Source organism: Xenopus laevis, chromosome 7L (genome assembly GCF_017654675.1).
Source record: "Xenopus laevis strain J_2021 chromosome 7L, Xenopus_laevis_v10.1, whole genome shotgun sequence".
Lineage (NCBI taxonomy): Eukaryota > Metazoa > Chordata > Amphibia > Anura > Pipidae > Xenopus > Xenopus laevis.
In genome coordinates this window covers 22,363,288-22,379,899 of record NC_054383.1, presented here as the reverse complement: position 1 = coordinate 22,379,899, position 16,612 = coordinate 22,363,288, and the positions used below count along the sequence as shown (strand labels likewise).

At 40.3% G+C, this 16,612-nt stretch overlaps 1 protein-coding gene across 1 annotated transcript in view; it reads left to right on the top strand.

Annotated features, from left to right (window-relative positions):
- LOC121395755 (adhesion G protein-coupled receptor A2-like) overlaps window positions 1-16,612 on the top strand; it is a 149,505-nt gene that overhangs the window by 24,667 nt on the left and 108,226 nt on the right. Inside the window, exon 2 of the mRNA XM_041570043.1 lies at window positions 6,310-6,381. Within this exon, the coding sequence (XP_041425977.1) occupies window positions 6,310-6,381 (72 nt within the window). The remainder of the gene's footprint in view (window positions 1-6,309; window positions 6,382-16,612) is intronic.

The following is a 16,612-nucleotide window of genomic DNA, read 5'->3' as shown; positions in this document are numbered from 1 at the left end:
ATTTTCAGATACAGCCCAAACTCCGAATTCTTTTGTGCAAGATTTGGCTGAATATGGAACCAAATCCAAACCCTAATTTACATATGCAAATCAGGACATGGAAGGATGAAAGAAAACAATGCTCTACGCACGCGATTGAAAATCTTTGTGTGGCGAAAAGTTTGTTTTGGCTGAATCTACTAAAAAAGGTAGTAACCTGGCTGAATACCCAGCCGCATCCTGGAATTTATGCATCCCTAGTAAATCCTGCCTGTTGGTGGCACTCAGGCCTGGATTTGTGGCAAGGCCACATAGGCCCGGGCCTAGGGCAGCAAGATTTCAGGGGCGACATGTTGCCCAGCCGCACCATCTGCCAATGCACTGTGTACTTGACAAATCTCCTATTGTTACTTACCAGGCACATGCAGTCCTCAGTGATGTGGCTGGCCTAGGGGCGCCGGAAATAGGAATCTGGCCCTGGTGGCACTGAAGGAAATATATGCATAAAATGGCACCAACTTCTTGGGCACATGTCTGAATAAGATAATTTGACATTTCCCTGATGTCTACATTCTCTTGCCCAATAAACATACCATTAGATGGCCTATGGGTGAAGTTGATCTGTTACAACTTCTTCATAACAAGAAGAACCCCCTTAATTTCTCATAGTCATAGAGTTACCATAAAGTTGTTTCAGCATAATTATTCCCTTGTGCTAAGACTGATTCTGCAATGGGTATACTGCCCCTTTAAGAACCTTTTCTTCTCCTTCTCTTATTAATTTTTGATGACTTTTTCTCCTGTACGAGCCTGCACCCCTTCTCAGTTTGTCTCATTTAATTGCTTTTTAAAGCAGACTATCTCACGACTCAAGATATTTCCAATTAGTTTTGCCAAGAATGGCTATTTTAGAAGTTGCATTGTCCTAATGTAAAGCAGGTATTAGTTAAGTAAAAAAAATGTTATCAGATTTTATGCATGCACACTGTAATAAGAAAGCCCGAATTCTGTAGTGATTTTAATAATTTCTATTCTGCAGAATATGCCCTTCCAATATCCTTCCTTCCAATCTATTCAGCCATGAAACCCAAGCTTCCTGCAGTGTGGTTTTATAGGCTTCTCCAGAGGAATGTCTATGTATTAAAGCCTAACATAACATATCTGCCTATACATCTCGCACAATAATTCCTTTGAGAATGTGAGAAACAACTGGTACATGCCGTAGAAATAGTTTTCGAAAACATTCCTAAAATTAGGAGCATATCGTATTTGTTTTCCCTACGTCCATATTTCTCGGAAAAAGACTGAATGTAGATGTATACGGTCTTTATTCTGTTTATTTATGGTCTTGTTTCTTCTAAATTATAACTGTAATTTGGGGTCCCTCTTTAAATAATTGTTTGATGAGTTGTACACACTGATATTCTTAGACAAATGCAAACATTTCAAATCCTTAAAAAAAAAAAAACCCAAAGAAGACAAACAAAACCCCAGGAAACAAACAACAGTATTGTTTGTGTTTACATACTTTAGTCATAGTTGATTTTTACATGTGATACAAAAAGTTTTTGTGGTATGTATGTGTAACCCTTTGCTGACCCCTTTGGTAGAATGGAGGTAAACTCATGAATTTAACTCTTCAGTTGCCTGAATTCTCTTTGCAATTAGCTGAAAGATACTGGGATACTGGGATTTACAGCGCAGTGTCTTCACCTAGTGGATCCCAAGGAATAGCACCTCAGGGGAATTCCACCAGGAAAATAAACCACAAGGTTTGCAAAGATCAACTATAAACTTTATATAAAACTTAAGGGAAAGAAAGTGGACATCTAATACACAGTGGAGTCCTGCACTGGGGACAAGTGGGGACCTACCTTACTCACTATTAGGTATCACTCTGACTGTCTCTCTAACACAGTCCTTTTATTATCACAGTCTCAATCACACCAGAAGGGGTTAATGACCACAGTCCAGTTCAAATGCAATGTCCCTTCCCAAGAGCTTTTATACCCCAGGTAGCACTATCTTTTACCAAAGTTCCTCTCCGTTTGGACACTTAGTAGCTGCTCCCACGTGGCAGATACTTAAACAAGACCGGTCCTCACACAGGGACCCCAAACTTGCAGCTCTGCCAATATCCTCCTGAATTGAAGTGCTAATTGATATTTTTTCTGCATTCAGCATTGCATGGATTTAAAGTGGTTGTTTACCTTTAAATTAACTTTTAGTATGGTGTAGAGATTGATATTCTGAGAATTTGCAATTGTATTTTACTTGTGGTTTTTGAGTTATTTAGCTTTTTATTTAGTAGCACTCCAGTTTACAGTTTCAGAAATCTGGTTGCTAGGGTCCAAATAACTCAATCAACCATGTACTATTTTAAATGAGATGCTGGAATATGAATAGGAGAGGCCTAAGTTGAACAATGATTAATAAAAAGTAGCAATATCAATATATGTGTAGCCTTATAGAGCATTTTTTTTAGATGGGGTCAGTGACGCTCATTGGATTGGAAGGTTGAAAAGAGTCAGAAAATAATGCAAATAATTCAAAAACTATAAAAAAATGAAGGCCAATCGAAAAGTTCTTTAGAAATAGCTTTTCTATAAAATACTAAAAGTTAACTTAAAGGTGAATGACCCTTTAACATTGTCCATATCCTTCTGGGATATGATATTCCAGACCCCCAAAAGATCAATTGAGTTGAGGTATTGAATAGCATAACAGACAATGGGATTTATGTGATAAAAGGCACTAAGTTTGCCCATGAGCAGTAACCCAGAGCAACCCATTAGCAGGTAGAACTTACTGGTTACCTGTTTAAATGTAGACATCTTATTGGTAAGATGTACAATTTATTACATATCGGGGTATAGACCCTAAGGTTTTCTCCCCAGTGCATACAGTATATACTTTCTGGGAAGCACTTCCCAGGACAAAATTGATTAAGTTATAATGATTTCTTTTCATTAGTAATTATTATGGGCCAATTGTTGCATAATAACTTGTGATTGTTATTAAATGATCAGAATAGATCTATCTATAATGTTTGTGTCACGGTCGGCTCCCTAAATCCAGAACAGGGGCTAGGCTCCCTGGTCTCAGCTCTGTTTCTGCCTGTAGCAGCCGCCTTTCACTTCAGGTGGAGCCCTCTGCTAATCAGATACTGCCAGGTCTTAAAAAGAGACGAGCCAAGCAAGAGTTCTGGATTGGCAAAGGGGTACGGGCGTTAGCAAGGTTTTGGACAGAAGGTACAGTTCTAGGAATAGACAAAAGTGTAGTCAGGCAGGCCAGGGTCGGTGTGGGCAGAGTTCAAGCAAGGTCAGACAGGCCTGGTCGGTGCAAAGAATCATCAGGCAGGCAAGGGTCAATACCGGTAGAATCAGAATAGTTGGGCAGGCAAGGGTCAGGATTGGCAGAGTTCAGAGTAGTCAAGTAGTCAGGCAGGTAAAAGTCAAAACAGGAATCAAACAGGACAAAAATCGCCCCATGGAACAAACAAGTTAGACCTAACAACTGGCAATGAGTTTGAGCTCAAAGCCCTTTTAAATATTTGAATTTTGCACCACTTGGCATGATGACGTCACGGGCCCGGTGCGTAAACCCAGAAGTAAGCTGTGCTCCAAAGAGAACCGGTGCTTGAGGAGATAGGAAAGAGCTGCGGGTGTCCCCTGGTAGTCCACGCTAGACCACCAGGGTAAGTCCTTACAGTTTGCTAGTAAATAAACCCCTCTGTTTTTCACAAGTGGTGCATTTAAGGAAAATCTTAGGTTGAAAAGCACATTATAAACCAATTCTATTTCAAAAACTTTAAGAAAACATTATAAAAACCTGTTTAAAAATTGCCACAATGTCAAACACCAATGCTGTCCAAGTTATTCCATGCTTTGCTTCAGGTACCCACTATTTCCCATATTTGGGGACATTATTTTAGAACTATGATGTCACACAAAGAGTTATAAGAATGGTTATCTTTCATTAAACTTTTATTAAATACTTAAGGGATACTTTGGAAAATAGAGGCATAAATAAAATGTAAATAGAAACCTGGCTATTATTTGCAGAATCAAGTTTTTTCCATTCGAGTTTTTTCTTAAACACGATACCATTCGAGTTGTTAGTTTATTCAAGTTCATTCAAGGTATAAAAAAAACTATAAAATTTGACCGTTGATAAATAACCCCTTAAATGTCCTAGTCACCATGTAAAAATACTTAGAGGTCATGAATAGTGATGGGCGAATAAATTCGCCTGGCACGAATTTGCAGCGGATTTCCATGTTTCGACACTGGCGAATTAATTCGCAAATCTCCTGTAAAATTTCCAATTTACGTTTTTTTCTTGAAAACTTTTGAATTGCTAGATTTTTTTCGTGAAAACTTTCGAATTGTTCGATTTTCCCATGAAAACGTTTGTATTGCTCGATTTTATAGTGAAATGCTTGAATTGCTCGATTTTTTAGAGAAAACTTTCAAATCGCTAGATTTTTTCATGAAAACGTTCCAATTTCACGATTTTTTCGTGAAAACGTTTGAATTTCGGGTTTTTTTGTGAATTTTTTGCCGTTTCGAGAATTTTGAAGGAAATTTGCGAATTTTTTGCGAAGCTATACGGGAGAAATTCGTCCTTCACTAGTCATGCACCCAGGCAGAAGTGCAAAAGTCTGCATGACATGCAAAATAGGAGGAGTGCAGGGCAGGAGATGAACCCCTACTTGCCTCCCACAACTGCCCCCCATGAATACATCACTGTGAAAGCAAGCAACACTGTATTCATGGGGTTAGCATGGATCTCTAAACCTGTAGCAATACAGCAATGGGGAAAGCAGATTGCAAATAAATGGGAGAATGTGGCTGTTTGTTTGCACACTGCCTTCCTGGCTTTAAATGATCCTAATTATATTCTAGGGCTAACTGGTTGTTAGTTCCAATGCTTTTTTCCTTAATAACAAGGTTGCCCTTTTATCACAACATGAATTAGATACATCTCTGTTTTCAATTTTATGCTTTTACATAGCACTTTTCTATTACACGGTTTGATACTGACCTCTGTGACTTGGGTGCATAATCTGGTATTTGCCGGTTATAAAAGCTACAACTCGAAACTGCATTTATCTGATTAACATATTTAGCAAAACGGCATGCTGTCACTCACATGTTTCCGTTTTTGCAAATTACTGTTGTTCCATTATACACTTTGCTTTGAAAATGGAACCTATTAAATATTCCGCTCTTTAATTTAACGCAACAGCCTCAGATGATGCTCTTCTATTAAAATGTATTCCCATTACACTCGCAAATAAATAGATTTATTCAGTCTTCTCAGGCTGGTCTGAAAAGTAGAAAATGTAAAATGATGTATGTGTGAAAGGAACAAGAACAAGGAGTCATTTAGGAAAATTTCAGCTTGACTCAGAGGATTGGGAATGAGAAGAATCCCACGTGGAATAAATAAAGAAATTGCGTGATCTGCAGTATAACTGTAAAATATCTTGGGTAGTGATAGGCAATTTTTTTTAGCAGGTGCGAATCTGCGGCGAATTTCCATGTTTCCGTGCAAATAAATTTGCAGAATTGCCACGAAAATTCGCCGGCATCAAACCTTTGTGGCAAATATTCTGACGCCTGCAACAATTCCGATGCCGGTGACAATTAACGGATGCCCATTGACTAATGCGCATCAAATTGTCGCTTTTGCTAATTTTTCAGTGTTACTCGAATTTTGCAGAAAATGCACAATTTTTTTTAAATGCGGTAACAACAGAGGAAGCTGACAATGCAGCCACAGGGGGGGGGGATAAAAGGGCCAACCGGAGGACTGTTTCCTAGGAATTATGAGGGGGGGTGGGGAGATTGTGAGTTGGGTGGGGGATCACGGGTCGTCCATGATTACGTATAGAGGAAAGACATTTTTTCACGAGGCGCCTGGGCCCCTGAAGTTATGCCCCTGACGATTTGTCCTAGTTTATTGAAACTGATATTGGGGAGTGAACTTTAAATGGTTGTGGTGAAGACCCACCACTAAAACAGCATAAAGATGGCTTTTCCCAAGTATATCGTGGATTCCTTGATTTTGCTAAATAAACTGTACATATACTTACTGTATGAAACTTCCTTCATGAAAATTTCTAATACAAACTGCATACTTACATATGTGACCTTTACAACAGGAATCTTGCAGTTTGTGAGCTCTGAATGTATCATCCTGGATCAAATATATTGGGAAAATGCCATTTTCATGCATTAATAACTTAAATAGTCATGGATTTTGAGTATTTATTCCACAGTCTTCTCTGAAATCATTATGACTTCTTATTTTTTTTCTGTACAGGGTTCTCAGCCACAACAAGATTTCACTCTTAAAGAACAGATCCTTTATTGGATTAAATTCTCTGGAGAAACTGTGAGTATGTGTGTCACGCAGTGAATGTTTGCAAAGACAAATAAGTAGAAACATAGACAGAGAGGTAATTTAGAGAATAACCTTAGGGCTGTGTATCTGTCAATTCACTCATCTCTCCGAGTAATGTGTATGACTAGAAATAAATATCTATAGCATATTTAGGACTATCTTAAAAAGGCCATGCCAAAGCATCAATATATTTGTCTTCTATAATATCCTTTCTGCTCCATGTCATGCTTTAAGAAAAACATTCTTACTCGCCTTTCTTTAAGCCATTCTTTCTTTTCAAGTTTCTTTGCTGCACACCTCGTTTATTAGTGTAAAGGTACGGGACCTGTTATCCAGAATGCTCGGGAGCTGGGATTTTCCTGGATAAGCGATCTTTCCATAATTTGGATCTCTATACCTTAGGTCTGCTAAAAAAAATTATTAAAAAAAATGTAAAAACATTTATTAAACCCAATAGGATTGTTTTGCCTCCATATGTTAGTTGGGCTCAAGTACAAGCTTCTGTTTTATTATTAGAGAGCAATCTGTTTGCTAGGGACCAAATTATCCTAGAAACCATGTATTGATGTGACTAAGAGACTGGTATATGAAAAGAAAGATGAGTAATATAAAGTAGCAATAACTAAACAAATGTGTGTACTTATAGAGCATTTGTTTTTTAGTTATCAGTGAACCCCATTTGAAAGTTGGAAAGAGTCAGAAGAAGAAGGCAAAACATAAAAAAATATAAAAAATAGATAAAGAAAAAACGAAGGCCAATTGAAAAGTTGCTTAGAACGGGCCAATATATAACATACTGAAAGTTAAAGGAGAACCAAACTCTTTTTATTAAAATCCCCTAAACCCTACCCTACATAGACCCCCTACCTGCCCCCTCCCCCAGCCTAGATGTTACTCTGGGTAAATGCTCCTAACTCTTTACTTAACCCTCGTTGCAGATTCAGGGCATCGGAGTTCACAGACACCATCTTCTTCTCTTCGGTAATCTTCGGGTCTTCTTCTGTGCTTCTGCAATTTTTGTGGCTTTTGGCACATGCGCAGTTGATCGGGACCGGAAGATTGCGCCAACTGCGCATGCGCCGACACTCCGCTCTTTTCCTGAAGATTACCGAAGAGAAGAAGATGTTCCCCGTGAACTCTGATGCCCTTAATCTGCAACGAGGGGTAAGTAAAGAGTTAGGGGCATTTACCCAGGGTAATACCTAGACTGGGGGGGAGCAGGTAGGGGGTCTATGTAGGGCTTGGTTCTCCTTTAACTGAAAGATGAACCACCCCTTTAATCCATTCATATGTGTCCCTAATGTTGGCAAAACAACAATGCTTTCTATCACCAGTTTGTTATAAAAAAAGGTGAACAATCTAAATACCTTCCTCATGTCCCTGATTAATTAGGAACTGGGAGTTTCACTATATGGGATTTAAGGCCTTCGAGCTGTTATTGACTGATCTCTCCAAGATAATGGATGTCAGAATGAATTTCTGCTATGTCAGTCTGTGTTTGTCTGTATATGGTTAATGTACAAGGGTGTTGGACCTTGTACTGAACTTTATCCAATAATCAAGGGCTGCAGTAGATGTTGGTGATGAAATCATACAGAAACTGTGCCATGCAAACTGTACTTTTGTTCTCCTACTTGTATTTTATATAAAACTAGACCAATATCTTAAAGCAGATCCTTTAAATCTAAATAAAGAAGAACCATTATAATTTGCAACAGTTTGAATGAAAAAAATGGAGGTGTCCTTTTCTGTCCATTCAACTGAATTTGTCTTAGGGAGGTGAGGGAGAGTGTCGAAGGGGGGGGAGAGAGCGCAGAAGGGAGGGGAGAGAGAGCAGGAGGGGAGAGAGCGCTGGAAGGGGGGGAGAGAGCGTTGGAAGGGAGGGGAGAGAGAGCAGGAGGGGAGAGAGCGTCGGAAGGGGGGGAGAGAACGTCAGAAGGGAGGGGAGAGAGAGCAGGAGGGGAGGGAAGAGAGCTTCTCAAGGGAGGGGAGGGAGCGTTGGAAGGGGGGGAGAGAGGGTCGGAAGGGAGGGCAGAGAGAGCAGAAGGGATGGGGAGAGAGCGTCGGAAGGGGGGGAGAGAGCGTCGGAAGGGAGGGGAGAGAGAGCAGGAGGGGAGGGGTGAGAACGTTGGAAGAGGGAGAAATCCTCGGAAGTGAGGGGAGGGGAGAGAGAGCAGGAGGGGAGAGAGCATGGGAGGGGAGAGGAAAGAGCATCGGAGGGGAGAGAGAGCAGAAGGAGAGGGGAGAGAGTGCTGGAGGGGAGGGAGGCAGGGCAAAACAGTGAACGTGGACTAGGGGTAGGCAGAAGACAGGTAGCTTCCCAGACACCCCATTCGTTGCACCCCATATATATATATATATATATATATATATAATAATTCTAATTTTTAAAAATGATTTCCTTTTTCTCTGTAATAATAAAACAGTACCTTGTACTTGATCCAAGCAAGATTATATGTAATCCTTAATGGAGGCAAAACAACTGGGTTTAATAAATGATTTAAATAATTTCAATGATTTTTTTTACTAGATTAAGGTAAGGAGATCCCTTATCCCGAAAACCCCAGGTCCCGAGCATTCTGGATAACAGGTCCCATACCTATACATACAAGGGGCACCTGTATAGACAGAAATCTACAGAGCTGCATTTTTCTACTTTCCCAGATTAAAAAATAATGTTGGTTGGTCTAGTTCTGTTTATTAGTCAGCTGGCTCTTGAAATAATTACTGCAAATGGACAGGAATATCTCCCCATGGTGTACAAGCAGGAAACAGTTCCACTGTTGAACTATTAAACGCTGCATCAACAAAACTGCCCTTCAGATCGGCAGCACAATACCCTGGCAGTCCATGTAATGAAATGGTTTTTATTGGGTATCTTGTAATTGAAACAATATAATGCCTCTGTAATTGTGCCGTTTAATTAGATTGTATAATTGAAGCCATATAATGCATGGTATAATTGAAACCAGGACCAAGAAAGTAACAGCTGGAAAGGAGGTGGTGAAAAGAAGACATGTTAGAGAAGGGGAGGCAATTTCTATGTTTAAAGGTAAAACAATGCCTGGCGATAAGGGCAGAGGTTATTTCTAAAATAATTGCTTTAAATCTATCTGCACAGGTTAATATCATTAGCCTCTTGTGTCATCAAATCTATTTTTTACATCGAAATGCTTATTAGCCATGCAGCATGAAGACTTTATGTTTCCGTCTTTAAAGTTACACCATGGCAAATACGTACAGGTATGGGATCCAGAAACTCGTTATCCGGAAAGCTGTAATAATATTAATATAGAATATGAATGGAATGCATTATCCAGAAAGCTCTGAATTTTAGGGAAGGTCGTCTCCCATGGACTCTGCTTTAATCAAATATTTAACATATTTTTAAAAATGATTTCCTTTTTCTCTCTGTGATTAAAACAATACCTTGTACATAATTCCAGTTAAGATTTAGTAAATCCTCACTTCAGCAAATAATCTTATTGGGTATATTTAGGGGCACATTTACTAAGGGGCCCATTTACTTAGTTCGAGTGAAGGAATAGAGGAAAAATAGTTTGAATTTCGAATGGTCGAATATGGCTACTTCGACCATGGAATGGGCTACTTCGACCTTCGACTACGACCTTTGACTTCGAATCGAACGTTTCGAACTAAAAACCGTTCGACTATTCGACCATTCGATAGTCGAAGTACTGTCTCTTTAAAAATTTCTTCGACCCCCTAGTTCGCCACCTAAAACCTACTGAGGCCAATGTTAGCCTATGGGGAAGGAATTTCCTGATCGAAGGAATATCGATCGATGGATTAAAATCCTTTGAATCGTCCGATTCGAAGGATTTAATCGGGGATCAGGTCACAAGCATTCTGGATAACAGATCCCATACCTGTATATGTTAAAACATAGACTCTCTAAAGGATGTACTGTATACTCTTCTCTCTCTCTCACTGCTGGTTGTCAGTTTTTATATGATGTAGATTTATTTGAACTCACTCTAAAAAAAATAACAAGAAAACCTGTCTCTCTACATGCAGAATTTGTGCAAAAGACAGTTATTTTGTTAGATTTTGTTTGTACTGGAATCAGTCATTTGAGTGAGCTCTCATACATCTGCTAGGAAATAGCATATATTGGATTTAACTGTCAATGAACATCAGACTCCCAACTGATGCATGAAGACAAAATGAAGAGAAACAGATGCTAAAAGGGGATAGTGAAGATAAACTTGATTATTTCAGAAATGGTACAGAATTTTTAATTGATGGCATTTAGAAAGATTCTTATTTCATTAAATTTTCCTTTTTGCATAAGGAAATCAAAACTGAAATGTATTTGAAATAGCGCAGCTTCGCAAAAGTTATGTAATGCAAATCTGTTGTAAAGTTACAAGGCATGAGAAGCATAAACAAAATAAAAGTTGTTTTTTCTAAAATGTTCAGCACTGGATCTCACAAGAAGTGTACAGAGCGAATGTGCAGTGCTGCATAGGTCTGGGGGAGCTAGAGAATTATACAATAGCCTGAGGCTGTTCTACAAGTACAAAATAAAACTACAGCATAATACAAGATACTCTGTAGCTTTCATAAATATATATATTCAAATATACTAATTTAAAGGGACCCATAATTTAAGTTTTTTATTCTCTAATACGTTTACTTACTGTAATATTTTTAAACTTGCTCTTGTTCATTTTCATATTTTTAATCCAACCAATACTCATTAATGATAGCTATGTATATGCATATGCAATAATAGATGTGCATTAGGCCACTAGGTGGAGCATGCAGAAACATTAAACAACAGAGAAATCCATTTGCTAATATTGTTGAAAGATTAAAGGGTTCATGTATGTTCACAAGTGCAGTTGTGGTCCTCGCATGTTCCCTGCAGTCACCCCCACTCAGTCCTTTCTGCCTTCCATTCAGAACTGAGTGCTGCTGTGCCTATTGACGCAGGGGAATCCTGGAGCTACCCCCAGTGCCCAGCATCAATCACTGCAATTCAGTTGCACCAAGAGAATAGGGTGTCCATGTCACTCACATGTGAACACTGGAAATAATACCAATGACCACTGGAAATGAGGCCAGGCAGGCCGACAATATTTGGCACTAGGGATGAGTGAAAAAACACCCTTAGACTCTAATGTATAGTAAAAAATTATGCACTTTTTGATAAATGTTGCGTGAAAAAATGGCCATTGACTTCAATGCCGTCACCGAATTTTTTTGCCATTTAACGAATTTTCGATGATAATAATTGGGACCATCGCTATTTGATGCAACTGTGCCGGTTTGCAATAAAGTGCATGGGCAGTTGCATTAATTTGGCACAATTGGGGTAGGTGCAATGCAATTGCAGCAAGAGCATTGCCCCTTTGCAACCTCTGGGAAAAATGCTGCACTGAAAATTGCACATTTCTTACTTTACTTGCAGACATACTGGTACTCGTATGCTGTTCTTCACACCCCCGTCCCTCCTGCTTACATGCATGCACATCTAGTGCTGATAATTTGTAGCAGGTGTGCAAGTTATTCTGAGAGAAGATGGGCTGTAGAGAAGGTGGACCCCACAGTCCGGGCCCAGACACGGATTTACAAACTGGCTGCCCCAGGCCAACTCTGCTCTACGCCTCCTTCCCCTGCTGATTCCGTCCCCTTCAGCTTCCCCCTGCTGCTGCCCAGCGCTGTCACCTTCAATTTCCCCCTGCCAGGCATCGTCCTCTTCCTGCGCGTGTGTGCGCTCTCAGGCGTGCATGTGCTAGTCTTATTATTTTGAAACAGCACTGGAGACTAACGTGTGCCTCCACTGCTAGTAGCTAAGGCCTTTGTGGTCTAGCCACAAATATGTCCAGGCCCCCTTGTCCCCTGGAACCACCCCCTGTCCCCTGGAACCACGCCCTGTCCCCTGGAACCCCCTCCCCTGCAGGCTCTGTTTCCTCTATAGTTATCCCGCTGGCTCCAGATACCTGTACTCTAAAGAGTTATGTAACTCCCCTCAACAGTACAGTGGAGCAGATTGCAACCATAGACTACCTCAGGGTCGGACTGGTCGGACAGATCCACACCCTGTGGTTCCTCTTCTTGCCGCGAATGGCCTGAAGAAGGGTCCGGGACCTGAAGAACACGGTGCGCACACACACGCGAGCACGTGCACATGCACTTGCGCATGCATATGCGCAGGGCGGGCAGGGCCATTCCTGCCATGAGGCATGGTGCCTCAGGCAGCAGTGAATGGGCAGTTACAAGGGGCTGCAAAAAGCCACCTCCTGTAACCTTATTAAACCGGAAATTCGACTCTGCTAGTGCAGAAAGTGAAGTACCCGCTCGTTGCGCTAGCGATGCAGCCCCTTTTGACCCTCAGGCGGCAGCAGCCCACGGATTACCCCTGAGGGCAGGCAGCAGAGCACAGAGGCGGGGGTCCTGAAACTGAAGCCCGGTGGGTCTCGGGCCCCCCAGTCTGACTCTGGGCTACCTAAAGTCAGAAACAGCCCTGAAGGAGTCTATGGCAGGAGAATGCAGAAAAGCAAGATCTAGCTGCTGTCTTTACACACTGCTGCTTCTGCAAATCCACCCCTGCAAGCAATATACACTTTCTTCATGAAAATACTACCAGAATAAGCTTTTTTTTTGTATAAAACTTGATATAGGAAGTGTACTCGATTCACCTTAAATGTGTTTTACAATAACCTTACAATGGGTGAACAGGGGCACTTCCCGTTCCCGTTCTGCAGAACCGGAACCGACAGATGTACAATTGAATTTGCTTTACAAGGACCCCAAAAGAATTTTAACTAACATTTTTAAAAGATATCATTTTTATTTTTAAAAAAATTCTAGTCGGGTCCTATTTCTGCTGCTGTCCCCTTTAAAACAATGTTTATAATAAATAAGGGGTATTTTTGTCTGCCAATCAACTGCCGCCTAGTGAGCTGCTTTAAGTGACACGCCAACGGTTGAGATTGTGTCTATACTGTACTCGAGAGAACCGGAGGAGAAAGCTGATTATAGGGATGTTATCTCAGTGGAATAATAAATCACTCCGTCTTCTTTGTGATCAAATTGCTTTTTAAAGTGCTGGATAATCCAAGAGATACTTTCTATATAATTTTCACTTGGGTAGACGCTTGCTTTATAATTACTGAACGAGCTGATAGCAGGAAGGAGTAAACAATACATTTGTTTTCTAACTAAAAAGAAATTGGCCCTCTCGGTTCCTCAGCATGCAGATCAGATTCAAAAGCAAACAGTTATGTGCCCCTCAAGTCACTGATTGGTTACTGCCTGGTAAACAATCAGTGGAAAGCAAGAGAGCTGCAAAGCAGGAAGTAGTGTTCTGGCTATTATGTTACACATCCAGTCACTCCCGCTTTTCTTAATTTCATTTGTGGATAATTAACTTTATAACTTTATTAAAAACTTTTTTTTTATTTATTTTTATATTGAACAATTCCTTTAAAGGGGTTGTTCACCTTCAAACAACTAGTTGTTTTCAGATGTTTTCTATGTGTCACCGTTTTTCTAATATTGTAGTGTAAAGTGTCATTTTTCACCTTCTAAAGCAGCTCTGGGAGGGGGGGTCGCCGACCCTGTAAACTGTTCTAAATGGATAGATTTAGTTGATACATTTCTTATCTTTGTCCCTGCTGAGCAGAATCTCTGGGTTTCATTACAGGCAGCTGTTAGAATTGATACAATAGTTGCTAATACAACAGAGATGCTGCTGAGAAATGTATCAACTAAGGGGCAGATTTATCAAAGGTCGAGGTGAATTTTCACATGAAAAAAGCTATATTTTGTTTACTTTGACTAGGGAATAGCCCAAATTCGAAAATCGAATTTGAAAAAATTTGAAATTTATCATGTACTGTCTCTTTAAAATTTTGACTTCAACCATTCGCCATCTGAAACCTGCCAAATTGCTGTTTTAGCCTATGGGGGACCTCCTAGAACCTATTTTGAGCCAATTGGTGGACTTTGAAAAATCTAAGTTTTTTTTTGTAAAAACTTAGAATCGAATTCGATCTAATGCGCTATTCCTTCGATTTGTGCGATTCAAATCCAACCTATTCGATTTGGACCTATTCGATCGAAAACAGACTTATTCGACCGAAAAAAATTTTGACTTAATTTTGGTTGGTCTTTTTGAATTCGAATTGCGAAGTTTTTCCATTTGAAATTGGACCCTTGATAAATTTGCCCTCTAAATGTTGCAGAGTCTGAGCCTGAATTACTGAGCTGCCAGACTGAAACACAAGAGACAGGGACATTAAACTTAAACTTAGATTTTGGAAAAAACTGTAAAAAATTTATTTCTGGGGAACAATCTGAAAACAACTGAACTGAAAAAAGTGTTTGGAAGGTGAACAACCCCTTTAAGGTGACCATTCGTGGGGGGGGGGGGATAAAGACCATATAGGAACTTTTAGGCCCTTGTATGGGTTCCAAAAAATTGGCCAGATATCAATGGTTGCTGATATGATCCTCTCCGAACAGCCAAGCCCAGTTGGTAAATTATAAAGTCTATTACAAAACTCAAACACTTCTATTTCTTGAACTATAAAGGCAGGCAAAATGGTCCTGCACTAGAAAATAAATAGTATATAGAACGATATAGCAGAAAGGTAATAAATTGAGTTTAGTTGTTTTGTTCTGAAAACCAAAAATAGCAACATAACATCATGTGCTTGACGTACTTGAGATTCACCAGAAGATGACTGTCTTTAAATGAGTTACTCTTCTATGGCGTATTGTTTACAGTACTCTCGCAGTGTGAATCATCCCAGTCCAGGCCCTTATGGTAGTGTATTCTTTCAGCCATTTAATATATTAAATATTTATCTCAGCTAAAAGCTGCCTTCTGTCACAAGTCTCAAGCACTCCTTCTTACAGTGAGTCTCTGGTTCATTGTTTTGTCTTATGGCTGTCGTCGAGCTTAAACGGCAAATGCAGAACGGTAAATAGAAATTACTCAAATGTGTGCCTTTTTTCCTCTAATTGACTGTAAATTCTTACTCCTGTTGCCAGTTACTCTCAGCCAAGATTGTGTTTTTTCCGAGCAGTGTCGGACTGGGACACCAGGGGCCCACCCAAAAACCTTAGACCAGGGGCTCACTCTCAGTACTATTATTCTTCATCTCGTCAATCAACCTCTATTCTCCTAGTTTGCTTTCTTTACATACTATAATCTATTATTCTATCTATTTAGCCTCTTTATTCTCATAGAATAGGTAATGGCCATGAAACAGGCCACATGTTTAGCAGCATGAGGATCCACTGACACCTGGGCCCACTGGGAGTTTTCCTGGTATCCTGGTGGGCCAGTCCGACACTGTTTCCGAGTACTTTACGGGAACTGTTTTTCCTTGACAAAGGACTGCTAAACCCAAAGTACCGATATGAAATGTAAAACTAACAACTTTATAGGTAAGTTATGTGTCACTAAATCTTCTGTATTCCACAACAGCATTTCATAGTGCTTTCTCTGGGTTGTTCTTATCTTTTAAGAAATGGAAAAAGAGGGGCACATGAGCAGTGTCGGACTGGGATGCCAGGGGCCCACCAGAAAGCCTTAGATCTTGGGCCCACCAGAAAACCTAAAACCGTGAGCCCTCTAGAAAACCTTAGACATTGGACCTTTCTAAACTATTATTCCTCCACTACTCACTCAACCTCTTTATTCTCCTAGTCTTTTATACATACAATATTCTCCCATTTTCCCCATAAAGAAATAGGGAATGCCCATGAAATAGGCCAAATGTTTAGAAACAAGAGGGCCCACTAACACCTAGGCCTACCGGGAGTTTTCCTGGTATCCCGGTGGGCCAGTCTGACACTGCACATGAGACAAAATATGTTGATTACTGACCACGTAGAACAGGTGGTCCAGATGCACCAGACCCTCAGCCTTGGGAGAGGATAACACAACAAAATACAAAAAGAGGGGTGTCAGGCACTCAGAAAGACTCCACAAGGGCCGCCAAAAATATAGTTAAAAATGTATTTATTATATAAAAGAAACAGTATCTCCACTGGACCAACACATTTCATGCCCCCTAGGGCACTTAGTCATGGACTACGCGTTTTGTGCACCCCAGGGCACTTAGTCAAGCATTTTGTGCCCTGTGGGGCACAAAACGCGTAGGGCCAATGGAGATTCTGTTCCTAGCACCAAATGCGTATGTATTCATTTCAGACCGATGGCTTCAGTCCTGCCATTCAA